Source organism: Eschrichtius robustus, chromosome X (genome assembly GCF_028021215.1).
Source record: "Eschrichtius robustus isolate mEscRob2 chromosome X, mEscRob2.pri, whole genome shotgun sequence".
NCBI classification, from domain to species: Eukaryota; Metazoa; Chordata; class Mammalia; order Artiodactyla; family Eschrichtiidae; genus Eschrichtius; species Eschrichtius robustus.
The window spans coordinates 102,633,143-102,658,339 of record NC_090845.1 but is presented as its reverse complement, the minus strand read 5'-3'; the positions used below and the strand labels follow the sequence as shown (position 1 = coordinate 102,658,339).

At 64.4% G+C, this 25,197-nt stretch overlaps 1 protein-coding gene across 1 annotated transcript in view; it reads left to right on the top strand.

Annotated features, from left to right (window-relative positions):
• The first annotated feature begins 630 nt into the window (after window positions 1-630).
• Window positions 631-25,197, top strand: part of LOC137757347 (uncharacterized) — a 108,443-nt gene continuing 83,876 nt past the window's right edge. Inside the window, exons 1-5 of the mRNA XM_068534065.1 lie at window positions 631-789; window positions 992-1,062; window positions 8,547-8,617; window positions 16,094-16,164; window positions 23,620-23,690. Of these exons, the coding sequence (XP_068390166.1) occupies window positions 737-789; window positions 992-1,062; window positions 8,547-8,617; window positions 16,094-16,164; window positions 23,620-23,690 (337 nt within the window). The 5' untranslated portion in view covers window positions 631-736. The remainder of the gene's footprint in view (window positions 790-991; window positions 1,063-8,546; window positions 8,618-16,093; window positions 16,165-23,619; window positions 23,691-25,197) is intronic.

Below are 25,197 nucleotides of genomic sequence, written 5' to 3'. Positions count from 1 at the left end.
TCTGCCTTTTCGGCTGCTCTCACGGCACTATAGGCGTGCCGTGGCGTTGGCACGTCTGTGCGGAGTCAACGCCGTGTCCTGCTAGGGCCCCTCCATTTCTTTTCGGACAGCTGCCCAGGGTAGGGTACCCTTGTCTGTGCCTGGAGGCAGGAGCATAGGGTATCTCACGTGCCCCTCCTCTTTGGACGCTAGGCTTCCGCCTTGTTCCTTCCTCTCCTCTTCTGTCTCCCACGGAACTGGCTGTGAGGCGCGGGCCACTGAGTCGTCGTTACCAGGGTGCGGGTGAGCGTGACCAGGGTACGTTTTCCGGCGTCAGCGTCCACCCAGAGGAGAGGAGCAGGGTAAATCTCCAGTGGGCCACGTCCCAGAGCACGTGCCCTTACGCCCGGAAAGTCCATGCGGTGGACCTGTGTGCGGCCAGAGGGGAGACGAGTCGGTGCCCGTTGACCCACGCGTCCTAGGGCCGGCTGGTCAGTTGTGGAGGACGCGCGCGGGCTTGCCAAGATACCTGGGGTTGTCCCGCCATAGTCCCACGGGTGCAGAGCCGAGGAGACGAGCTCCGCGCCTGTAAACGCCAGGGTGTGATGGCTGTGCTTCCCACCGGAAAGAGATTTTGGAGGATGACGGGATCAAGGGTTTCACCGGACACGCTTCTTTGTGTACAAACTGCTTCCGTCTGACGGCCCCCCCTGCCTCGGATGGCATCCGTGCCATTTCCGAAGGACGAGTGGAGTTGATGCTTCACGCTTGCGCCTTGTTTGGAAGTTTTTGGTTGACCCGGGGGTGCCGGTAGGAATAGGAACCGAAGGCACTCTCTCTCGAGGTTGCGCGGGCGGGGGTGTACGCGGACCCTCCCCCCCCCTCCCCCCTCCCCCCTCCTCCCCCCTCCCCCCTCCTCCCCCCCTCCCCCCCTCCTCCCCCCCCCCCTCCTTCACAAGCACCGTGGCGGTGCCACACTGAGTGATGGGCGTTCGGCTCTCTCTCGTTGCAGAGGAGGCAGAGCGGAAGGAAAGGAGGAGGGAAATCGGGGACGTCGGTCATCTCCAGACGCTGGTGTTCTGGGTGAGTGCGAGCTCTGTGTTCTCTTCCCTTCCCTCTTCCGAAAGAGTCTATTTCACCATAGGAAAAAGTCAGTGATTCTGGTAGTTCATTCAGCAAGGCTCAAGAAGCAGGGACTCCCAGGTGGGATCGTGGCACGGGGACACGGGTGTACTGTGCCGGAGTTCTTGGCCATGGTAGGAAAGGCTCTCGAGTCAGGTCCTGACTGGGGAGCCGGAAGAAAGAGGTGCATGGACGAGCATCTAGAGCATCTGTGTACGGTTACCCTAGGTGGTCGGTACGTAGCATTTGAGGTCAGTGTCCTGCGGGAGCGGGGAGAGTGGAAAGGGATCGGGCCCGGGCCGCTTGCACCGGCACCGGGACCCGGTCTGGGCTCCAGGCTCCGTGAAGCCAACCGCCCGTGACGTGATCACTCGGCGCCCCACCTCACCCCCGAGAAGCAGCAGTGCCAGCCCAGCCCGACGTGGGGGCCGGCGGTGGGAGACCGTGTGAGGGAGAGCCAGGCCTCGTGGGCTTTTTGCCTCCTGTGCTTTGAGTGGAGCCCGTGATGGCTGTTCCTCCCGTCCTCTCCTGATCGCCCTTGGGCCCAGCTCTCTCCACCATGGCCCTCCACCAAGCCAGGAAGGACTCGGGAACGTGCCCTTGCGGGATTATGAAGAGGGGGCGCCCGCTGGGCGGCGTGGAGGTTTGGCTCGGGGCAGCCCGCTGTAGGGCTCCTTGCGCTCCGCAAGTCTGCCTCTTGACAAACCAAGGAACTTGACGGTGTGGGGCCTTTCAGGAGGTGTACGTCCCTTCTTCCGTGTGGGAAATGTCGCCTGAGTGGGTGCGTGACCAGCAGCCGGAGGTGTTTTCTTTCTGTCTCTGTTTCCTCCTTCTCCCTCCTGTCTTCTGTTGAAACAGTCTTGCCGTGAGGAGGACGCCTCCTACCCTGGGCTCAAAGTAATTGAAGGCTTCTCCAGGCGGGCTGGTGAGCGTGTGGCGCCGTGGTTTAGCGAGGCGTCACGGCACACGGGTCGGCGGCGTGGCTGACGTTTCGTGGTTACCAAAGGGCGGAGGCAGGGTTCGAGCAGCAAGGGCAGCGTGGCATTTCTGGGGTGACCCTGCCTTCCACAGGACCCTGTTTGGCCATCCCAGGAGCCTTTCACGGTAATATCTGGGCGTCGAGTCAAGTCCCCCGGCGTGGGGCGAGGGTCCCGGAAGACGTGCACTCAGCACGGTGGGGCTCTTTTGGGTTTTGTCTCCTCGACGCGCCTCAGTACCGCGGCTTGAAAGAATTGCCAAGGCCCGGGGGCACAGCAGATTCGGAGTTAGAGAAAGAGAGGAAGGCGTGCTGAGACAAAACTGAGGGAAGGGGGCTTCCCTGGTGGCACAGTGGTTAAGAATCTGCCTGCCAATGCAGGGGACACGGGTTCGAGCCCTAGTCTGGGAAGATCCCACATGCCGCGGAGCAACTAAGCCCCGTGAGCCACAACTACTGAGCCTGCGCATCTGGAGCCTGTGCTCCGCAACGGGAGAGGCCGCGACAGTGAGAGGCCCGCGCACCGCGATGAAGAGTGGCCCCCACTCGCCGCAACTGGAGAAAGCCCTCGCACAGAAACGAAGACCCAACACGGCCAAAAATAAATAAATAATTAAAACAACAACAACAACAACAAAAACCGAGGGAGAAGGAGAGAAGACGCGATCATGTCCCGTCCCGTCCCGTCCCGTCCCGTCCCGTCCCGTGCCTCCGGTTCTTTCCAACACGGAGGACGCGTGGTGCTTCCCGAGGCGGCGGTGGACCAGGGCTCTCTTCTCTTTCCAAGGCCTCGTGTCCCCGGAGCACTTGGCCTCCAGAGTGTGTTCCTTCAGCCAACATGGGTGGGGCCGGTGGCGGCAGTGCCCCCAGTGGCCCACCCCGCCCTCCACCCAAGTCAGCGCAACCAGGCAGGCGCTGAGAGGACGCTTAAGGGCAGGAACCTGTGTCTAAACCACCTTCCCCAGTGCACCGGAAAGAAACTGAAGAGGAGTCCCCGGTGGCTCCCAGTCGCTCCGAGGTGTAAAGCACAGCGAGCTGGCGGGAGCCTACACCCACCCACACACCCACCCCGGGGGTGTCTTCCCATCCCTGGCCTTCCCCTGGGCGGTGTCAGGAGACTGACCCGCTCCGGCGTCTCTGGGGCAGCGCCCGGCCGCCCTTCCGACTGACCCGTGTGTGCCACCGTCCACGCCTGAACACCAAACCCCACTCCCACCCCCCGCCCCCGGGCCGCCGTGGAAGAAATGCCAGGTCCTCGGGGGCCGTCCATCGTCTTGCCATAGGAGGCCGAGCTCGCCCTGCACCGCGGCTGTGCCTGTGGGCTGCCGGCCCTTTGCGTCGGGCTGCTTGCCCCTCGGTGACTGATGAGAAGGTGCCTCGCCAGGCACCGCCCGGACGTGACTGGATCTCTGTGCTCACACTCGGAGTGTTTCCCGAGGTCCTAGGCAAATGTGGGTTGCTAAAGACACAGCTGCCGGTCCACGGCTGGGTGCCTGGATGGGGAGTCATAAAGGCAGGCTAAGAGGACCCCACAGAGACGAGGCCCCGCAGGACGGAGGGCCAGACTTTGAGGCGCGCCCCTCTGAAGTGGCCAGGTTGATGAGCCATCTCGCTTTTGCCAGGTTGGGCAGGGCTTGGCATTTCGTTTTTCCCTCGGCAAAGGGCAGAGGGAGAGGGCCTGGGGGAGGGGAAGGGGAAGGGCAGGCTGCCGTTCGTGGTGCAATACTGCCATCGAGAGGAACGGGTCCGCCGATCCCGCGAACCCTGTACCGTCCCTTCCTGGGGAGGAGTGACAAGGGATTGAAGTCGGGAACACTGGACAGTGGCCCCGGGAAGTCAAGAGCTCCGGGCCCCGCCTGGGAAGGGGCGGGGAGCATGGCCCAAGGCCCGGCGGTGCCGTGGAGGCTCCAGAGACGGGCAGTGGCACAGGGCGCACAGCCCGGCCGCCTGGCGTGTGGGGCTACAGGAAGTGGAGTCTCGGTGGACCCTGGTGGCCGCCACGTCTGGGCGGGCCTAGAGGAAGCTGCTCTGAAGGAGGCCAGGCCGGGGTTCTGCGGGCATTTGGCCGCGTGCCCCTTCCCCTCGGAGCCAGAGCACGTTCGGCCTGGGCGGGCCCAGGGCCCCGGAAGCCTCTCTGGGCCACGGTGCGGCCCAGCCAGAGACCACCGCGGGCAACGGGAGTTCTGCCGCCCTTGGCGGCAGCGGCCGAGGCGGGCCCAGTGACCTTCTTCCGTCCAGCTCAGAGACGACACGTGGAGCCTGGCTACCCAGTGCCCAGGGCTCCCGAGGCCCAGCGAGAGCTGGCAGTCCGAGTCCAGAAGGGGACGGCGCTGGCGGGACGCAGGAGCCACCGCAGAAGGAGCCCTTCACCTGAGCCGAAGAGTCTAATCGGTGGCTGCGGTGCCATCTCCCAGGGTCTCCGGGATTCTGGCCCAGGCCTGGCCTGGCCTGGCCTGGCCCGGCCCGGCCCGGCCCGGCCCGGCCCGGCCCGTCCCGTCCCGATCCGTCCCGAGGGCTCCCGGACCCGGCTCCCGGAGAGGAGAGGGCAGGACACGAGAGGAGAGGAGCTGAGCAGAGCCCCGCCGAGTGGACCCCCGGGCCATGCATTTGCAGCAGGCTTCAGCTTTCTCCCCACGAGGCCCTGTGCCTCAGTTCAGCGAGGAGAAGGAAAGGCCCCGGCTTGCATTCCGGCCCGGCTCTCCAGGTCTCGGCCCTGTGCTGGCACCTGCAGCCCAGCCAGGGAATCAAGCCGAAGAGGTCTGAAGAAGCTGCCTGAAGCTCACCTCTGTTGGACTGAGAGAAACGCCTCCCCCCCTTGCCCTCTCCCCCATGACCACCCCTCATCCAGCTTGTCTGCCAAGGCCAGGAACGAGGTGCATACTCCTGGGCACACGGCGGTGCCTTCGAGTCCCCGGCTGACCCGATAGGCCGCTTCTGGAACAAGCCGTGGGGCGGCTCGTTCCTGCCCTTTGCCCAGCTCTTACCTGCCCGGGCGGGGGTGGGTGGTGGGCTGGTTTGGGGGCCGGGTCCCGGGGCGGGGTGCGGTGTGGGGGGAGGGCTTCCGACTGGGAGCAAGTCTCCAGGCTGGACCCCTCCCTCCGCACGTACCCCTCCTGGAAGGGTGCTGAAACCCGCCCCGCGCCCCTTTCCTTTCGCGCCTGTGAGTCGCCCGACACGTTGTCAGGCGATCTTACGTGGGCAGAGCGTTTCCTTGGGGCCGGGTCCTGACGTAGCTACGCGGTCTGACTGGTCGCCGGCCGCAGGTGCTCTCAGTGTGGCCCTCTGGCCAGGGCCAACGGCTGCACCTGCAGAACGTGGAGCCGCTTGTGAAAAATCCCAGGAGTCTTCCCCAAAGAAGAGGACCCGCCGGGTCCTCCACGGGGAGGGAGACCGAGGAACAGGGCGTTCCCCGGCCTCAAGGTTCCTGTTCCCGAGGTGAGCTCGAGTGCGGAAAACGGACCTGGATCCCCCTGCTGCGGACGGTGCCGTCCCTCTCTGCGTACCGATCGTGGCCCACTTCCATCCCATCGCGAGTGGGTCCTGGATACCCTGTGTCCTACGGCACAGGAAGGGCCTCAACGGGATCCTGCGGGGCCTGGGACCCGGACTCTCTTTGGCAGGAGCAAAAAGTAAACAAACCGAAACACAGCTCGAACTGAGAGTGGAATGTGTAGTGCCCCTGCATTACTCTTCCTCGTCTGCGTCTGGGAGCAAGCACTAACGAGGAAACGTTCTCCAGGCTGTGTGCAGGGTGCTGCCCCCGACAGGGGACAGGGCGGCCACGTCCTCCCCTTTCCCCGTGGTCCCCGGTGGCTGGGCCCGGGGCCTCCGCCGGGGCACCGGCCACGGGTCCTGGGTCCCCGGTGGCCCTGAGACCCCAGGGACCCCACTGGCCGGCCTCGCTCCTGCAGGGAGAGCCAGGATCCAGGGGCCAGATGCCCTGGGGTGGGAGCTTCAGCTCCTTGTTCCTCAACATGGCGGCTGCCGAGGCCCGGCCCCGAGGGTGGGGAGCGCGGCGGGCCTGGCCGCCCGGGGCTCCTCGGTGGGCGAGCCCGGCCCCGAACCCCGCCGCGTGTCGCTTCCACACCTACTCTGGAGGCGTGCCCGGCGGCCAGGTTCGGCCCGGGAATCCTCTGAGTGCTCCAAAGCCAGCCCTCCTCCCGTCACAGGCCTTCCCCACAGTATCCACAGGCAGGGGCTGGAGGCCGTGCTCAAAAAGCTTCCGCTTGATGGCACTGTTGCTCCAGAAATGCCCAGCACCCTTGCGAGCGCGGCCTCTCCCTCTGCCCTTTGCGGATCAAAAAAGGCCCAGGGAGGCCCGAGAGCCATCCAAGCCTTCCGAGTGGGGTTGGCCCTACTGGGGGGTTGGGGGAGGTGGTGTCTCTTCCTTTTGGGGCTTCTCCTTGGCAGTAGGAGCGCACAGGTAAAGACATCCCAAGGAATCCCTGCATCGGTGGGCCCATCTCCGCATCCCTCTGGGAGTTGCTTTGAGGCCACGTTGCCTGGCCCACGTGTCCTGGCGACCGGGACCCTGTCACGTCTGCACACCTGGGGACGGGCATCCATCTGGGTCGTGTCGGGTAGAATCCTAGCTCTCTCGGGACGTTGATCGAGAGCTAGAGGTGGCACCAGGACCTGGGTTTCTCCGCTTCCTGCGTGCTTGCCTCTCTGCTGTTCTCATCCAGCTACGTGAACTGGCTTAAGGGCTCAGGAGCAGGCCCGAGAGGGTCTAGGCCACTATGGCAGCGGGAGGAAGTGACGGGGACCCAGGGAGCTGGGGCAGATTGCCCCTGCTCACCTCCAGGGGTGTCAGGCAGTCACTCTGCCATGGAGTGCCCGGGGTAGGGGGTGCAGGGAGGTGGTTTGGAGTTGCTGGGACAGGTGTAGATCCCAGTGGCTCCCCTCCATCCACACAGACAGATGACCTTGGGGAGGGCCGTCTGTTCAGCAGACCCTTCTGGGGAGCTCTCCATGGGACTGTGTCTGTACTCTAGCCTCAGACCCCCCACTCGTTCGTCGCTTCATTCACTCGCTCCCTGCTCCACTCGTTCATTCGTAAACACGCAGGTACACAAACGTGTGCGTGGGCGCGCGTGTGTATCATGCGTGCGTCGTGTGTAAGCGCGTGTATGTACGCTTATAGAGCGTGTACAAAACGTCCCTTCTCTTGTACTTTTTCCCTGTAACCGCCTCGGGGGTGCCGCTGTGGATAGGACTTTCTCCCAGTCAAAGCCAAAGCCCTCACCGTTGCTCGATGGCCGCTCCCAAGTTGCCCCCCCGCCCCCCGTCTGCGGAGGGAAGCACACGTCCTTTTTGCGTGCGTATGTATGCTCCCGGGGTTGAATGCAGGTGAAAGCAACGGGCCGCAGAGGGCTGTGTGCATGTCGCCTGCTCCCTGACCCCACCGGGCTCACGTAGTGATAGGTAGTCTTCTGCCTTTTCGGCTGCTCTCACGGCACTATAGGCGTGCCGTGGCGTTGGCACGTCTGTGCGGAGTCAACGCCGTGTCCTGCTAGGGCCCCTCCATTTCTTTTCGGACAGCTGCCCAGGGTAGGGTACCCTTGTCTGTGCCTGGAGGCAGGAGCATAGGGTATCTCACGTGCCCCTCCTCTTTGGACGCTAGGCTTCCGCCTTGTTCCTTCCTCTCCTCTTCTGTCTCCCACGGAACTGGCTGTGAGGCGCGGGCCACTGAGTCGTCGTTACCAGGGTGCGGGTGAGCGTGACCAGGGTACGTTTTCCGGCGTCAGCGTCCACCCAGAGGAGAGGAGCAGGGTAAATCTCCAGTGGGCCACGTCCCAGAGCACGTGCCCTTACGCCCGGAAAGTCCATGCGGTGGACCTGTGTGCGGCCAGAGGGGAGACGAGTCGGTGCCCGTTGACCCACGCGTCCTAGGGCCGGCTGGTCAGTTGTGGAGGACGCGCGCGGGCTTGCCAAGATACCTGGGGTTGTCCCGCCATAGTCCCACGGGTGCAGAGCCGAGGAGACGAGCTCCGCGCCTGTAAACGCCAGGGTGTGATGGCTGTGCTTCCCACCGGAAAGAGATTTTGGAGGATGACGGGATCAAGGGTTTCACCGGACACGCTTCTTTGTGTACAAACTGCTTCCGTCTGACGGCCCCCCCTGCCTCGGATGGCATCCGTGCCATTTCCGAAGGACGAGTGGAGTTGATGCTTCACGCTTGCGCCTTGTTTGGAAGTTTTTGGTTGACCCGGGGGTGCCGGTAGGAATAGGAACCGAAGGCACTCTCTCTCGAGGTTGCGCGGGCGGGGGTGTACGCGGACCCTCCCCCCCTCCCTCCTCCCCCCTCCTCCCCCCTCCCCCCCTCCTCCCCCCCTCCCCCCCTCCTCCCCCCCCCTCCCCCCCCCTCCCCCTCCTCCCCCCTCCCCCCTCCCCCCCCCTCCCCCCCCCTTCACAAGCATCGTGGCGGTGCCACACTGAGTGATGGGCGTTCGGCTCTCTCTCGTTGCAGAGGAGGCAGAGCGGAAGGAAAGGAGGAGGGAAATCGGGGACGTCGGTCATCTCCAGACGCTGGTGTTCTGGGTGAGTGCGAGCTCTGTGTTCTCTTCCCTTCCCTCTTCCGAAAGAGTCTATTTCACCATAGGAAAAAGTCAGTGATTCTGGTAGTTCATTCAGCAAGGCTCAAGAAGCAGGGACTCCCAGGTGGGATCGTGGCACGGGGACACGGGTGTACTGTGCCGGAGTTCTTGGCCATGGTAGGAAAGGCTCTCGAGTCAGGTCCTGACTGGGGAGCCGGAAGAAAGAGGTGCATGGACGAGCATCTAGAGCATCTGTGTACGGTTACCCTAGGTGGTCGGTACGTAGCATTTGAGGTCAGTGTCCTGCGGGAGCGGGGAGAGTGGAAAGGGATCGGGCCCGGGCCGCTTGCACCGGCACCGGGACCCGGTCTGGGCTCCAGGCTCCGTGAAGCCAACCGCCCGTGACGTGATCACTCGGCGCCCCACCTCACCCCCGAGAAGCAGCAGTGCCAGCCCAGCCCGACGTGGGGGCCGGCGGTGGGAGACCGTGTGAGGGAGAGCCAGGCCTCGTGGGCTTTTTGCCTCCTGTGCTTTGAGTGGAGCCCGTGATGGCTGTTCCTCCCGTCCTCTCCTGATCGCCCTTGGGCCCAGCTCTCTCCACCATGGCCCTCCACCAAGCCAGGAAGGACTCGGGAACGTGCCCTTGCGGGATTATGAAGAGGGGGCGCCCGCTGGGCGGCGTGGAGGTTTGGCTCGGGGCAGCCCGCTGTAGGGCTCCTTGCGCTCCGCAAGTCTGCCTCTTGACAAACCAAGGAACTTGACGGTGTGGGGCCTTTCAGGAGGTGTACGTCCCTTCTTCCGTGTGGGAAATGTCGCCTGAGTGGGTGCGTGACCAGCAGCCGGAGGTGTTTTCTTTCTGTCTCTGTTTCCTCCTTCTCCCTCCTGTCTTCTGTTGAAACAGTCTTGCCGTGAGGAGGACGCCTCCTACCCTGGGCTCAAAGTAATTGAAGGCTTCTCCAGGCGGGCTGGTGAGCGTGTGGCGCCGTGGTTTAGCGAGGCGTCACGGCACACGGGTCGGCGGCGTGGCTGACGTTTCGTGGTTACCAAAGGGCGGAGGCAGGGTTCGAGCAGCAAGGGCAGCGTGGCATTTCTGGGGTGACCCTGCCTTCCACAGGACCCTGTTTGGCCATCCCAGGAGCCTTTCACGGTAATATCTGGGCGTCGAGTCAAGTCCCCCGGCGTGGGGCGAGGGTCCCGGAAGACGTGCACTCAGCACGGTGGGGCTCTTTTGGGTTTTGTCTCCTCGACGCGCCTCAGTACCGCGGCTTGAAAGAATTGCCAAGGCCCGGGGGCACAGCAGATTCGGAGTTAGAGAAAGAGAGGAAGGCGTGCTGAGACAAAACTGAGGGAAGGGGGCTTCCCTGGTGGCACAGTGGTTAAGAATCTGCCTGCCAATGCAGGGGACACGGGTTCGAGCCCTAGTCTGGGAAGATCCCACATGCCGCGGAGCAACTAAGCCCCGTGAGCCACAACTACTGAGCCTGCGCATCTGGAGCCTGTGCTCCGCAACGGGAGAGGCCGCGACAGTGAGAGGCCCGCGCACCGCGATGAAGAGTGGCCCCCACTCGCCGCAACTGGAGAAAGCCCTCGCACAGAAACGAAGACCCAACACGGCCAAAAATAAATAAATAATTAAAACAACAACAACAACAACAAAAACCGAGGGAGAAGGAGAGAAGACGCGATCATGTCCCGTCCCGTCCCGTCCCGTCCCGTCCCGTCCCGTGCCTCCGGTTCTTTCCAACACGGAGGACGCGTGGTGCTTCCCGAGGCGGCGGTGGACCAGGGCTCTCTTCTCTTTCCAAGGCCTCGTGTCCCCGGAGCACTTGGCCTCCAGAGTGTGTTCCTTCAGCCAACATGGGTGGGGCCGGTGGCGGCAGTGCCCCCAGTGGCCCACCCCGCCCTCCACCCAAGTCAGCGCAACCAGGCAGGCGCTGAGAGGACGCTTAAGGGCAGGAACCTGTGTCTAAACCACCTTCCCCAGTGCACCGGAAAGAAACTGAAGAGGAGTCCCCGGTGGCTCCCAGTCGCTCCGAGGTGTAAAGCACAGCGAGCTGGCGGGAGCCTACACCCACCCACACACCCACCCCGGGGGTGTCTTCCCATCCCTGGCCTTCCCCTGGGCGGTGTCAGGAGACTGACCCGCTCCGGCGTCTCTGGGGCAGCGCCCGGCCGCCCTTCCGACTGACCCGTGTGTGCCACCGTCCACGCCTGAACACCAAACCCCACTCCCACCCCCCGCCCCCGGGCCGCCGTGGAAGAAATGCCAGGTCCTCGGGGGCCGTCCATCGTCTTGCCATAGGAGGCCGAGCTCGCCCTGCACCGCGGCTGTGCCTGTGGGCTGCCGGCCCTTTGCGTCGGGCTGCTTGCCCCTCGGTGACTGATGAGAAGGTGCCTCGCCAGGCACCGCCCGGACGTGACTGGATCTCTGTGCTCACACTCGGAGTGTTTCCCGAGGTCCTAGGCAAATGTGGGTTGCTAAAGACACAGCTGCCGGTCCACGGCTGGGTGCCTGGATGGGGAGTCATAAAGGCAGGCTAAGAGGACCCCACAGAGACGAGGCCCCGCAGGACGGAGGGCCAGACTTTGAGGCGCGCCCCTCTGAAGTGGCCAGGTTGATGAGCCATCTCGCTTTTGCCAGGTTGGGCAGGGCTTGGCATTTCGTTTTTCCCTCGGCAAAGGGCAGAGGGAGAGGGCCTGGGGGAGGGGAAGGGGAAGGGCAGGCTGCCGTTCGTGGTGCAATACTGCCATCGAGAGGAACGGGTCCGCCGATCCCGCGAACCCTGTACCGTCCCTTCCTGGGGAGGAGTGACAAGGGATTGAAGTCGGGAACACTGGACAGTGGCCCCGGGAAGTCAAGAGCTCCGGGCCCCGCCTGGGAAGGGGCGGGGAGCATGGCCCAAGGCCCGGCGGTGCCGTGGAGGCTCCAGAGACGGGCAGTGGCACAGGGCGCACAGCCCGGCCGCCTGGCGTGTGGGGCTACAGGAAGTGGAGTCTCGGTGGACCCTGGTGGCCGCCACGTCTGGGCGGGCCTAGAGGAAGCTGCTCTGAAGGAGGCCAGGCCGGGGTTCTGCGGGCATTTGGCCGCGTGCCCCTTCCCCTCGGAGCCAGAGCACGTTCGGCCTGGGCGGGCCCAGGGCCCCGGAAGCCTCTCTGGGCCACGGTGCGGCCCAGCCAGAGACCACCGCGGGCAACGGGAGTTCTGCCGCCCTTGGCGGCAGCGGCCGAGGCGGGCCCAGTGACCTTCTTCCGTCCAGCTCAGAGACGACACGTGGAGCCTGGCTACCCAGTGCCCAGGGCTCCCGAGGCCCAGCGAGAGCTGGCAGTCCGAGTCCAGAAGGGGACGGCGCTGGCGGGACGCAGGAGCCACCGCAGAAGGAGCCCTTCACCTGAGCCGAAGAGTCTAATCGGTGGCTGCGGTGCCATCTCCCAGGGTCTCCGGGATTCTGGCCCAGGCCTGGCCTGGCCTGGCCTGGCCTGGCCCGGCCCGGCCCGGCCCGGCCCGGCCCGTCCCGTCCCGATCCGTCCCGAGGGCTCCCGGACCCGGCTCCCGGAGAGGAGAGGGCAGGACACGAGAGGAGAGGAGCTGAGCAGAGCCCCGCCGAGTGGACCCCCGGGCCATGCATTTGCAGCAGGCTTCAGCTTTCTCCCCACGAGGCCCTGTGCCTCAGTTCAGCGAGGAGAAGGAAAGGCCCCGGCTTGCATTCCGGCCCGGCTCTCCAGGTCTCGGCCCTGTGCTGGCACCTGCAGCCCAGCCAGGGAATCAAGCCGAAGAGGTCTGAAGAAGCTGCCTGAAGCTCACCTCTGTTGGACTGAGAGAAACGCCTCCCCCCCTTGCCCTCTCCCCCATGACCACCCCTCATCCAGCTTGTCTGCCAAGGCCAGGAACGAGGTGCATACTCCTGGGCACACGGCGGTGCCTTCGAGTCCCCGGCTGACCCGATAGGCCGCTTCTGGAACAAGCCGTGGGGCGGCTCGTTCCTGCCCTTTGCCCAGCTCTTACCTGCCCGGGCGGGGGTGGGTGGTGGGCTGGTTTGGGGGCCGGGTCCCGGGGCGGGGTGCGGTGTGGGGGGAGGGCTTCCGACTGGGAGCAAGTCTCCAGGCTGGACCCCTCCCTCCCTCCCTCCCTCCGCACGTACCCCTCCTGCAAGGGTGCTGAAACCCGCCCCGCGCCCCTTTCCTTTCGCGCCTGTGAGTCGCCCGACACGTTGTCAGGCGATCTTACGTGGGCAGAGCGCTTCCTTGGGGCCGGGTCCTGACGTAGCTACGCGGTCTGACTGGTCGCCGGCCGCAGGTGCTCTCAGTGTGGCCCTCTGGCCAGGGCCAACGGCTGCACCTGCAGAACGTGGAGCCGCTTGTGAAAAATCCCAGGAGTCTTCCCCAAAGAAGAGGACCCGCCGGGTCCTCCACGGGGAGGGAGACCGAGGAACAGGGCGTTCCCCGGCCTCAAGGTTCCTGTTCCCGAGGTGAGCTCGAGTGCGGAAAACGGACCTGGATCCCCCTGCTGCGGACGGTGCCGTCCCTCTCTGCGTACCGATCGTGGCCCACTTCCATCCCATCGCGAGTGGGTCCTGGATACCCTGTGTCCTACGGCACAGGAAGGGCCTCAACGGGATCCTGCGGGGCCTGGGACCCGGACTCTCTTTGGCAGGAGCAAAAAGTAAACAAACCGAAACACAGCTCGAACTGAGAGTGGAATGTGCAGTGCCCCTGCATTACTCTTCCTCGTCTGCGTCTGGGAGCAAGCACTAACGAGGAAACGTTCTCCAGGCTGTGTGCAGGGTGCTGCCCCCGACAGGGGACAGGGCGGCCACGTCCTCCCCTTTCCCCGTGGTCCCCGGTGGCTGGGCCCGGGGCCTCCGCCGGGGCACCGGCCACGGGTCCTGGGTCCCCGGTGGCCCTGAGACCCCAGGGACCCCACTGGCCGGCCTCGCTCCTGCAGGGAGAGCCAGGATCCAGGGGCCAGATGCCCTGGGGTGGGAGCTTCAGCTCCTTGTTCCTCAACATGGCGGCTGCCGAGGCCCGGCCCCGAGGGTGGGGAGCGCGGCGGGCCTGGCCGCCCGGGGCTCCTCGGTGGGCGAGCCCGGCCCCGAACCCCGCCGCGTGTCGCTTCCACACCTACTCTGGAGGCGTGCCCGGCGGCCAGGTTCGGCCCGGGAATCCTCTGAGTGCTCCAAAGCCAGCCCTCCTCCCGTCACAGGCCTTCCCCACAGTATCCACAGGCAGGGGCTGGAGGCCGTGCTCAAAAAGCTTCCGCTTGATGGCACTGTTGCTCCAGAAACGCCCAGCACCCTTGCGAGCGCGGCCTCTCCCTCCGCCCTTTGCGGATCAAAAAAGGCCCAGGGAGGCCCGAGAGCCATCCAAGCCTTCCGAGTGGGGTTGGCCCTACTGGGGGGTTGGGGGAGGTGGTGTCTCTTCCTTTTGGGGCTTCTCCTTGGCAGTAGGAGCGCACAGGTAAAGACATCCCAAGGAATCCCTGCATCGGTGGGCCCATCTCCGCATCCCTCTGGGAGTTGCTTTGAGGCCACGTTGCCTGGCCCACGTGTCCTGGCGACCGGGACCCTGTCACGTCTGCACACCTGGGGACGGGCATCCATCTGGGTCGTGTCGGGTAGAATCCTAGCTCTCTCGGGACGTTGATCGAGAGCTAGAGGTGGCACCAGGACCTGGGTTTCTCCGCTTCCTGCGTGCTTGCCTCTCTGCTGTTCTCATCCAGCTACGTGAACTGGCTTAAGGGCTCAGGAGCAGGCCCGAGAGGGTCTAGGCCACTATGGCAGCGGGAGGAAGTGACGGGGACCCAGGGAGCTGGGGCAGATTGCCCCTGCTCACCTCCAGGGGTGTCAGGCAGTCACTCTGCCATGGAGTGCCCGGGGTAGGGGGTGCAGGGAGGTGGTTTGGAGTTGCTGGGACAGGTGTAGATCCCAGTGGCTCCCCTCCATCCACACAGACAGATGACCTTGGGGAGGGCCGTCTGTTCAGCAGACCCTTCTGGGGAGCTCTCCATGGGACTGTGTCTGTACTCTAGCCTCAGACCCCCCACTCGTTCGTCGCTTCATTCACTCGCTCCCTGCTCCACTCGTTCATTCGTAAACACGCAGGTACACAAACGTGTGCGTGGGCGCGCGTGTGTATCATGCGTGCGTCGTGTGTAAGCGCGTGTATGTACGCTTATAGAGCGTGTACAAAACGTCCCTTCTCTTGTACTTTTTCCCTGTAACCGCCTCGGGGGTGCCGCTGTGGATAGGACTTTCTCCCAGTCAAAGCCAAAGCCCTCACCGTTGCTCGATGGCCGCTCCCAAGTTGCCCCCCCGCCCCCCGTCTGCGGAGGGAAGCACACGTCCTTTTTGCGTGCGTATGTATGCTCCCGGGGTTGAATGCAGGTGAAAGCAACGGGCCGCAGAGGGCTGTGTGCATGTCGCCTGCTCCCTGACCCCACCGGGCTCACGTAGTGATAGGTAGTCTTCTGCCTTTTCGGCTGCTCTCACGGCACTATAGGCGTGCCGTGGCGTTGGCACGTCTGTGCGGAGTCAACGCCGTGTCCTGCTAGGGCCCCTCCATTTCTTTTCGGACAGCTGCCCAGGGTAGGGTACCCTTGTCTGTGCCTGGAGGCAGGAGCATAGGGTATCTCACGTGCCCCTCCTCTTTGGACGCTAGGCTTCCGCCTTGTTCCTTCCTCTCCTCTTCTGTCTCCCACGGAACTGGCTGTGAGGCGCGGGCCACTGAGTCGTCGTTACCAGGGTGCGGGTGAGCGTGACCAGGGTACGTTTTCCGGCGTCAGCGTCCACCCAGAGGAGAGGAGCAGGGTAAATCTCCAGTGGGCCACGTCCCAGAGCACGTGCCCTTACGCCCGGAAAGTCCATGCGGTGGACCTGTGTGCGGCCAGAGGGGAGACGAGTCGGTGCCCGTTGACCCACGCGTCCTAGGGCCGGCTGGTCAGTTGTGGAGGACGCGTGCGGGCTTGCCAAGATACCTGGGGTTGTCCCGCCATAGTCCCACGGGTGCAGAGCCGAGGAGACGAGCTCCGCGCCTGTAAACGCCAGGGTGTGATGGCTGTGCTTCCCACCGGAAAGAGATTTTGGAGGATGACGGGATCAAGGGTTTCACCGGACACGCTTCTTTGTGTACAAACTGCTTCCGTCTGACGGCCCCCCCTGCCTCGGATGGCATCCGTGCCATTTCCGAAGGACGAGTGGAGTTGATGCTTCACGCTTGCGCCTTGTTTGGAAGTTTTTGGTTGAACCGGGGGTGCCGGTAGGAATAGGAACCGAAGGCACTCTCTCTCGAGGTTGCGCGGGCGGGGGTGTACGCGGACCCTCCCCCCCTCCCTCCTCCCCCCTCCTCCCCCCTCCCCCCCTCCTCCCCCCCCCTCCTCCCCCCTCCCCCTCCTCCCCCTCCCCCCTCCCCCCCCTCCCCCCCCCCTTCACAAGCATCGTGGCGGTGCCACACTGAGTGATGGGCGTTCGGCTCTCTCTCGTTGCAGAGGAGGCAGAGCGGAAGGAAAGGAGGAGGGAAATCGGGGACGTCGGTCATCTCCAGACGCTGGTGTTCTGGGTGAGTGCGAGCTCTGTGTTCTCTTCCCTTCCCTCTTCCGAAAGAGTCTATTTCACCATAGGAAAAAGTCAGTGATTCTGGTAGTTCATTCAGCAAGGCTCAAGAAGCAGGGACTCCCAGGTGGGATCGTGGCACGGGGACACGGGTGTACTGTGCCGGAGTTCTTGGCCATGGTAGGAAAGGCTCTCGAGTCAGGTCCTGACTGGGGAGCCGGAAGAAAGAGGTGCATGGACGAGCATCTAGAGCATCTGTGTACGGTTACCCTAGGTGGTCGGTACGTAGCATTTGAGGTCAGTGTCCTGCGGGAGCGGGGAGAGTGGAAAGGGATCGGGCCCGGGCCGCTTGCACCGGCACCGGGACCCGGTCTGGGCTCCAGGCTCCGTGAAGCCAACCGCCCGTGACGTGATCACTCGGCGCCCCACCTCACCCCCGAGAAGCAGCAGTGCCAGCCCAGCCCGACGTGGGGGCCGGCGGTGGGAGACCGTGTGAGGGAGAGCCAGGCCTCGTGGGCTTTTTGCCTCCTGTGCTTTGAGTGGAGCCCGTGATGGCTGTTCCTCCCGTCCTCTCCTGATCGCCCTTGGGCCCAGCTCTCTCCACCATGGCCCTCCACCAAGCCAGGAAGGACTCGGGAACGTGCCCTTGCGGGATTATGAAGAGGGGGCGCCCGCTGGGCGGCGTGGAGGTTTGGCTCGGGGCAGCCCGCTGTAGGGCTCCTTGCGCTCCGCAAGTCTGCCTCTTGACAAACCAAGGAACTTGACGGTGTGGGGCCTTTCAGGAGGTGTACGTCCCTTCTTCCGTGTGGGAAATGTCGCCTGAGTGGGTGCGTGACCAGCAGCCGGAGGTGTTTTCTTTCTGTCTCTGTTTCCTCCTTCTCCCTCCTGTCTTCTGTTGAAACAGTCTTGCCGTGAGGAGGACGCCTCCTACCCTGGGCTCAAAGTAATTGAAGGCTTCTCCAGGCGGGCTGGTGAGCGTGTGCGCCGTGGTTTAGCGAGGCGTCACGGCACACGGGTCGGCGGCGTGGCTGACGTTTCGTGGTTACCAAAGGGCGGAGGCAGGGTTCGAGCAGCAAGGGCAGCGTGGCATTTCTGGGGTGACCCTGCCTTCCACAGGACCCTGTTTGGCCATCCCAGGAGCCTTTCACGGTAATATCTGGGCGTCGAGTCAAGTCCCCCGGCGTGGGGCGAGGGTCCCGGAAGACGTGCACTCAGCACGGTGGGGCTCTTTTGGGTTTTGTCTCCTCGACGCGCCTCAGTACCCGCGGCTTGAAAGAATTGCCAAGGCCCGGGGGCACAGCAGATTCGGAGTTAGAGAAAGAGAGGAAGGCGTGCTGAGACAAAACTGAGGGAAGGGGGCTTCCCTGGTGGCGCAGTGGTTAAGAATCTGCCTGCCAATGCAGGGGACACGGGTTCGAGCCCTAGTCTGGGAAGATCCCACATGCCGCGGAGCAACTAAGCCCCGTGAGCCACAACTACTGAGCCTGCGCATCTGGAGCCTGTGCTCCGCAACGGGAGAGGCCGCGACAGTGAGAGGCCCGCGCACCGCGATGAAGAGTGGCCCCCACTCGCCGCAACTGGAGAAAGCCCTCGCACAGAAACGAAGACCCAACACGGCCAAAAATAAATAAATAATTAAAACAACAACAACAACAACAACAACAAAAACCGAGGGAGAAGGAGAGAAGATGCGATCATGTCCCGTCCCGTCCCGTCCCGTCCCGTCCCGTCCCGTCCCGTGCCTCCGGTTCTTTCCAACACGGAGGACGCGTGGTGCTTCCCGAGGCGGCGGTGGACCAGGGCTCTCTTCTCTTTCCAAGGCCTCGTGTCCCCGGAGCACTTGGCCTCCAGAGTGTGTTCCTTCAGCCAACATGGGTGGGGCCGGTGGCGGCAGTGCCCCCAGTGGCCCACCCCGCCCTCCACCCAAGTCAGCGCAACCAGGCAGGCGCTGAGAGGACGCTTAAGGGCAGGAACCTGTGTCTAAACCACCTTCCCCAGTGCACCGAAAGAAACTGAAGAGGAGTCCCCGGTGGCTCCCAGTCGCTCCGAGGTGTAAAGCACAGCGAGCTGGCGGGAGCCTACACCCACCCACACACCCACCCCGGGGGTGTCTTACCCATCCCTGGCCTTCCCCTGGGCGGTGTCAGGAGACTGACCCGCTCCGGCGTCTCTGGGGCAGCGCCCGGCCGCCCTTCCGACTGACCCGTGTGTGCCACCGTCCACGCCTGAACACCAAACCCCACTCCCACCCCCCGCCCCCGGGCCGCCGTGGAAGAAATGCCAGGTCCTCGGGGGCCGTCCATCGTCTTGCCATAGGAGGCCGAGCTCGCCCTGCACCGCGGCTGTGCCTGTGGGCTGCCGGCCCTTTGCGTCGGGCTGCTTGCCCCTCGGTGACTGATGAGAAGGTGCCTCGCCAGGCACCGCCCGGACGTGACTGGATCTCTGTGCTCACACTCGGAGTGTTTCCCGAGGTCCTAGGCAAATGTGGGTTGCTAAAGACACAGCTGCCGGTCCACGGCTGGGTGCCTGGATGGGGAGTCATAAAGGCAGGCTAAGAGGACCCCACAGAGACGAGGCCCCGCAGGACGGAGGGCCAGACTTTGAGGCGCGCCCCTCTGAAGTGGCCAGGTTGATGAGCCATCTCGCTTTTGCCAGGTTGGGCAGGGCTTGGCATTTCGTTTTTCCCTCGGCAAAGGGCAGAGGGAGAGGGCCTGGGGGAGGGGAAGGGGAAGGGCAGGCTGCCGTTCGTGGTGCAATACTGCCATCGAGAGGAACGGGTCCGCCGATCCCGCGAACCCTGTACCGTCCCTTCCTGGGGAGGAGTGACAAGGGATTGAAGTCGGGAACACTGGACAGTGGCCCCGGGAAGTCAAGAGCTCCGGGCCCCGCCTGGGAAGGGGCGGGGAGCATGGCCCAAGGCCCGGCGGTGCCGTGGAGGCTCCAGAGACGGGCAGTGGCACAGGGCGCACAGCCCGGCCGCCTGGCGTGTGGGGCTACAGGAAGTGGAGTCTCGGTGGACCCTGGTGGCCGCCACGTCTGGGCGGGCCTAGAGGAAGCTGCTCTGAAGGAGGCCAGGCCGGGGTTCTGCGGGCATTTGGCCGCGTGCCCCTTCCCCTCGGAGCCAGAGCACGTTCGGCCTGGGCGGGCCCAGGGCCCCGGAAGCCTCTCTGGGCCACGGTGCGGCCCAGCCAGAGACCACCGCGGGCAACGGGAGTTCTGCCGCCCTTGGCGGCAGCGGCCGAGGCGGGCCCAGTGACCTTCTTCCGTCCAGCTCAGAGACGACACGTGGAGCCTGGCTACCCAGTGCCCAGGGCTCCCGAGGCCCAGCGAGAGCTGGCAGTCCGAGTCCAGAAGGGGACGGCGCTGGCGGGACGCAGGAGCCACCGCAGAAGGAGCCCTTCACCTGAGCCGAAGAGTCTAATCGGTGGCTGCGGTGCCATCTCCCAGGGTCTCCGGGATTCTGGCCCAGGCCTGGCCTGGCCTGGCCTGGCCTGGCCTGGCCCGGCCCGGCCCGTCCCGTCCCGATCCGTCCCGAGGGCTCCCGGACCCGGCTCCCGGAGAGGAGAGGGCAGGACACGAGAGGAGAGGAGCTGAGCAGAGCCCCGCCGAGTGGACCCCCGGGCCATGCATTTGCAGCAGGCTTCAGCTTTCTCCCCACGAGGCCCTGTGCCTCAGTTCAGCGAGGAGAAGGAAAGGCCCCGGCTTGCATTCCGGCCCGGCTCTCCAGGTCTCGGCCCTGTGCTGGCACCTGCAGCCCAGCCAGGGAATCAAGCCGAAGAGGTCTGAAGAAGCTGCCTGAAGCTCACCTCTGTTGGACTGAGAGAAACGCCTCCCCCCCTTGCCCTCTCCCCCATGACCACCCCTCATCCAGCTTGTCTGCCAAGGCCAGGAACGAGGTGCATACTCCTGGGCACACGGCGGTGCCTTCGAGTCCCCGGCTGACCCGATAGGCCGCTTCTGGAACAAGCCGTGGGGCGGCTCGTTCCTGCCCTTTGCCCAGCTCTTACCTGCCCGGGCGGGGGTGGGTGGTGGGCTGGTTTGGGGGCCGGGTCCCGGGGCGGGGTGCGGTGTGGGGGGAGGGCTTCCGACTGGGAGCAAGTCTCCAGGCTGGACCCCTCCCTCCGCACGTACCCCTCCTGGAAGGGTGCTGAAACCCGCCCCGCGCCCCTTTCCTTTCGCGCCTGTGAGTCGCCCGACACGTTGTCAGGCGATCTTACGTGGGCAGAGCGTTTCCTTGGGGCCGGGTCCTGACGTAGCTACGCGGTCTGACTGGTCGCCGGCCGCAGGTGCTCTCATTGTGGCCCTCTGGCCAGGGCCAACGGCTGCACCTGCAGAACGTGGAGCCGCTTGTGAAAAATCCCAGGAGTCTTCCCCAAAGAAGAGGACCCGCCGGGTCCTCCACGGGGAGGGAGACCGAGGAACAGGGCGTTCCCCGGCCTCAAGGTTCCTGTTCCCGAGGTGAGCTCGAGTGCGGAAAACGGACCTGGATCCCCCTGCTGCGGACGGTGCCGTCCCTCTCTGCGTACCGATCGTGGCCCACTTCCATCCCATCGCGAGTGGGTCCTGGATACCCTGTGTCCTACGGCACAGGAAGGGCCTCAACGGGATCCTGCGGGGCCTGGGACCCGGACTCTCTTTGGCAGGAGCAAAAAGTAAACAAACCGAAACACAGCTCGAACTGAGAGTGGAATGTGCAGTGCCCCTGCATTACTCTTCCTCGTCTGCGTCTGGGAGCAAGCACTAACGAGGAAACGTTCTCCAGGCTGTGTGCAGGGTGCTGCCCCCGACAGGGGACAGGGCGGCCACGTCCTCCCCTTTCCCCGTGGTCCCCGGTGGCTGGGCCCGGGGCCTCCGCCGGGGCACCGGCCACGGGTCCTGGGTCCCCGGTGGCCCTGAGACCCCAGGGACCCCACTGGCCGGCCTCGCTCCTGCTGGGAGAGCCAGGATCCAGGGGCCAGATGCCCTGGGGTGGGAGCTTCAGCTCCTTGTTCCTCAACATGGCGGCTGCCGAGGCCCGGCCCCGAGGGTGGGGAGCGCGGCGGGCCTGGCCGCCCGGGGCTCCTCGGTGGGCGAGCCCGGCCCCGAACCCCGCCGCGTGTCGCTTCCACACCTACTCTGGAGGCGTGCCCGGCGGCCAGGTTCGGCCCGGGAATCCTCTGAGTGCTCCAAAGCCAGCCCTCCTCCCGTCACAGGCCTTCCCCACAGTATCCACAGGCAGGGGCTGGAGGCCGTGCTCAAAAAGCTTCCGCTTGATGGCACTGTTGCTCCAGAAACGCCCAGCACCCTTGCGAGCGCGGCCTCTCCCTCCGCCCTTTGCGGATCAAAAAAGGCCCAGGGAGGCCCGAGAGCCATCCAAGCCTTCCGAGTGGGGTTGGCCCTACTGGGGGGTTGGGGGAGGTGGTGTCTCTTCCTTTTGGGGCTTCTCCTTGGCAGTAGGAGCGCACAGGTAAAGACATCCCAAGGAATCCCTGCATCGGTGGGCCCATCTCCGCATCCCTCTGGGAGTTGCTTTGAGGCCACGTTGCCTGGCCCACGTGTCCTGGCGACCGGGACCCTGTCACGTCTGCACACCTGGGGACGGGCATCCATCTGGGTCGTGTCGGGTAGAATCCTAGCTCTCTCGGGACGTTGATCGAGAGCTAGAGGTGGCACCAGGACCTGGGTTTCTCCGCTTCCTGCGTGCTTGCCTCTCTGCTGTTCTCATCCAGCTACGTGAACTGGCTTAAGGGCTCAGGAGCAGGCCCGAGAGGGTCTAGGCCACTATGGCAGCGGGAGGAAGTGACGGGGACCCAGGGAGCTGGGGCAGATTGCCCCTGCTCACCTCCAGGGGTGTCAGGCAGTCACTCTGCCATGGAGTGCCCGGGGTAGGGGGTGCAGGGAGGTGGTTTGGAGTTGCTGGGACAGGTGTAGATCCCAGTGGCTCCCCTCCATCCACACAGACAGATGACCTTGGGGAGGGCCGTCTGTTCAGCAGACCCTTCTGGGGAGCTCTCCATGGGACTGTGTCTGTACTCTAGCCTCAGACCCCCCACTCGTTCGTCGCTTCATTCACTCGCTCCCTGCTCCACTCGTTCATTCGTAAACACGCAGGTACACAAACGTGTGCGTGGGCGCGCGTGTGTATCATGCGTGCGTCGTGTGTAAGCGCGTGTATGTACGCTTATAGAGCGTGTACAAAACGTCCCTTCTCTTGTACTTTTTCCCTGTAACCGCCTCGGGGGTGCCGCTGTGGATAGGACTTTCTCCCAGTCAAAGCCAAAGCCCTCACCGTTGCTCGATGGCCGCTCCCAAGTTGCCCCCCCCCCCGCCCCGTCTGCGGAGGGAAGCACACGTCCTTTTTGCGTGCGTATGTATGCTCCCGGGGTTGAATGCAGGTGAAAGCAACGGGCCGCAGAGGGCTGTGTGCATGTCGCCTGCTCCCTGACCCCACCGGGCTCACGTAGTGATAGGTAGTCTTCTGCCTTTTCGGCTGCTCTCACGGCACTATAGGCGTGCCGTGGCGTTGGCACGTCTGTGCGGAGTCAACGCCGTGTCCTGCTAGGGCCCCTCCATTTCTTTTCGGACAGCTGCCCAGGGTAGGGTACCCTTGTCTGTGCCTGGAGGCAGGAGCATAGGGTATCTCACGTGCCCCTCCTCTTTGGACGCTAGGCTTCCGCCTTGTTCCTTCCTCTCCTCTTCTGTCTCCCACGGAACTGGCTGTGAGGCGCGGGCCACTGAGTCGTCGTTACCAGGGTGCGGGTGAGCGTGACCAGGGTACGTTTTCCGGCGTCAGCGTCCACCCAGAGGAGAGGAGCAGGGTAAATCTCCAGTGGGCCACGTCCCAGAGCACGTGCCCTTACGCCCGGAAAGTCCATGCGGTGGACCTGTGTGCGGCCAGAGGGGAGACGAGTCGGTGCCCGTTGACCCACGCGTCCTAGGGCCGGCTGGTCAGTTGTGGAGGACGCGCGCGGGCTTGCCAAGATACCTGGGGTTGTCCCGCCATAGTCCCACGGGTGCAGAGCCGAGGAGACGAGCTCCGCGCCTGTAAACGCCAGGGTGTGATGGCTGTGCTTCCCACCGGAAAGAGATTTTGGAGGATGACGGGATCAAGGGTTTCACCGGACACGCTTCTTTGTGTACAAACTGCTTCCGTCTGACGGCCCCCCCTGCCTCGGATGGCATCCGTGCCATTTCCGAAGGACGAGTGGAGTTGATGCTTCACGCTTGCGCCTTGTTTGGAAGTTTTTGGTTGACCCGGGGGTGCCGGTAGGAATAGGAACCGAAGGCACTCTCTCTCGAGGTTGCGCGGGCGGGGGTGTACGCGGACCCTCCCCCCCTCCCTCCTCCCCCCTCCTCCCCCCTCCCCCCCCTCCTCCCCCCCTCCCCCTCCTCCCCCCTCCCCCCCTCCTCCCCCCCCCCTCCTTCACAAGCACCGTGGCGGTGCCACACTGAGTGATGGGCGTTCGGCTCTCTCTCGTTGCAGAGGAGGCAGAGCGGAAGGAAAGGAGGAGGGAAATCGGGGACGTCGGTCATCTCCAGACGCTGGTGTTCTGGGTGAGTGCGAGCTCTGTGTTCTCTTCCCTTCCCTCTTCCGAAAGAGTCTATTTCACCATAGGAAAAAGTCAGTGATTCTGGTAGTTCATTCAGCAAGGCTCAAGAAGCAGGGACTCCCAGGTGGGATCGTGGCACGGGGACACGGGTGTACTGTGCCGGAGTTCTTGGCCATGGTAGGAAAGGCTCTCGAGTCAGGTCCTGACTGGGGAGCCGGAAGAAAGAGGTGCATGGACGAGCATCTAGAGCATCTGTGTACGGTTACCCTAGGTGGTCGGTACGTAGCATTTGAGGTCAGTGTCCTGCGGGAGCGGGGAGAGTGGAAAGGGATCGGGCCCGGGCCGCTTGCACCGGCACCGGGACCCGGTCTGGGCTCCAGGCTCCGTGAAGCCAACCGCCCGTGACGTGATCACTCGGCGCCCCACCTCACCCCCGAGAAGCAGCAGTGCCAGCCCAGCCCGACGTGGGGGCCGGCGGTGGGAGACCGTGTGAGGGAGAGCCAGGCCTCGTGGGCTTTTTGCCTCCTGTGCTTTGAGTGGAGCCCGTGATGGCTGTTCCTCCCGTCCTCTCCTGATCGCCCTTGGGCCCAGCTCTCTCCACCATGGCCCTCCACCAAGCCAGGAAGGACTCGGGAACGTGCCCTTGCGGGATTATGAAGAGGGGGCGCCCGCTGGGCGGCGTGGAGGTTTGGCTCGGGGCAGCCCGCTGTAGGGCTCCTTGCGCTCCGCAAGTCTGCCTCTTGACAAACCAAGGAACTTGACGGTGTGGGGCCTTTCAGGAGGTGTACGTCCCTTCTTCCGTGTGGGAAATGTCGCCTGAGTGGGTGCGTGACCAGCAGCCGGAGGTGTTTTCTTTCTGTCTCTGTTTCCTCCTTCTCCCTCCTGTCTTCTGTTGAAACAGTCTTGCCGTGAGGAGGACGCCTCCTACCCTGGGCTCAAAGTAATTGAAGGCTTCTCCAGGCGGGCTGGTGAGCGTGTGGCGCCGTGGTTTAGCGAGGCGTCACGGCACACGGGTCGGCGGCGTGGCTGACGTTTCGTGGTTACCAAAGGGCGGAGGCAGGGTTCGAGCAGCAAGGGCAGCGTGGCATTTCTGGGGTGACCCTGCCTTCCACAGGACCCTGTTTGGCCATCCCAGGAGCCTTTCACGGTAATATCTGGGCGTCGAGTCAAGTCCCCCGGCGTGGGGCGAGGGTCCCGGAAGACGTGCACTCAGCACGGTGGGGCTCTTTTGGGTTTTGTCTCCTCGACGCGCCTCAGTACCGCGGCTTGAAAGAATTGCCAAGGCCCGGGGGCACAGCAGATTCGGAGTTAGAGAAAGAGAGGAAGGCGTGCTGAGACAAAACTGAGGGAAGGGGGCTTCCCTGGTGGCACAGTGGTTAAGAATCTGCCTGCCAATGCAGGGGACACGGGTTCGAGCCCTAGTCTGGGAAGATCCCACATGCCGCGGAGCAACTAAGCCCCGTGAGCCACAACTACTGAGCCTGCGCATCTGGAGCCTGTGCTCCGCAACG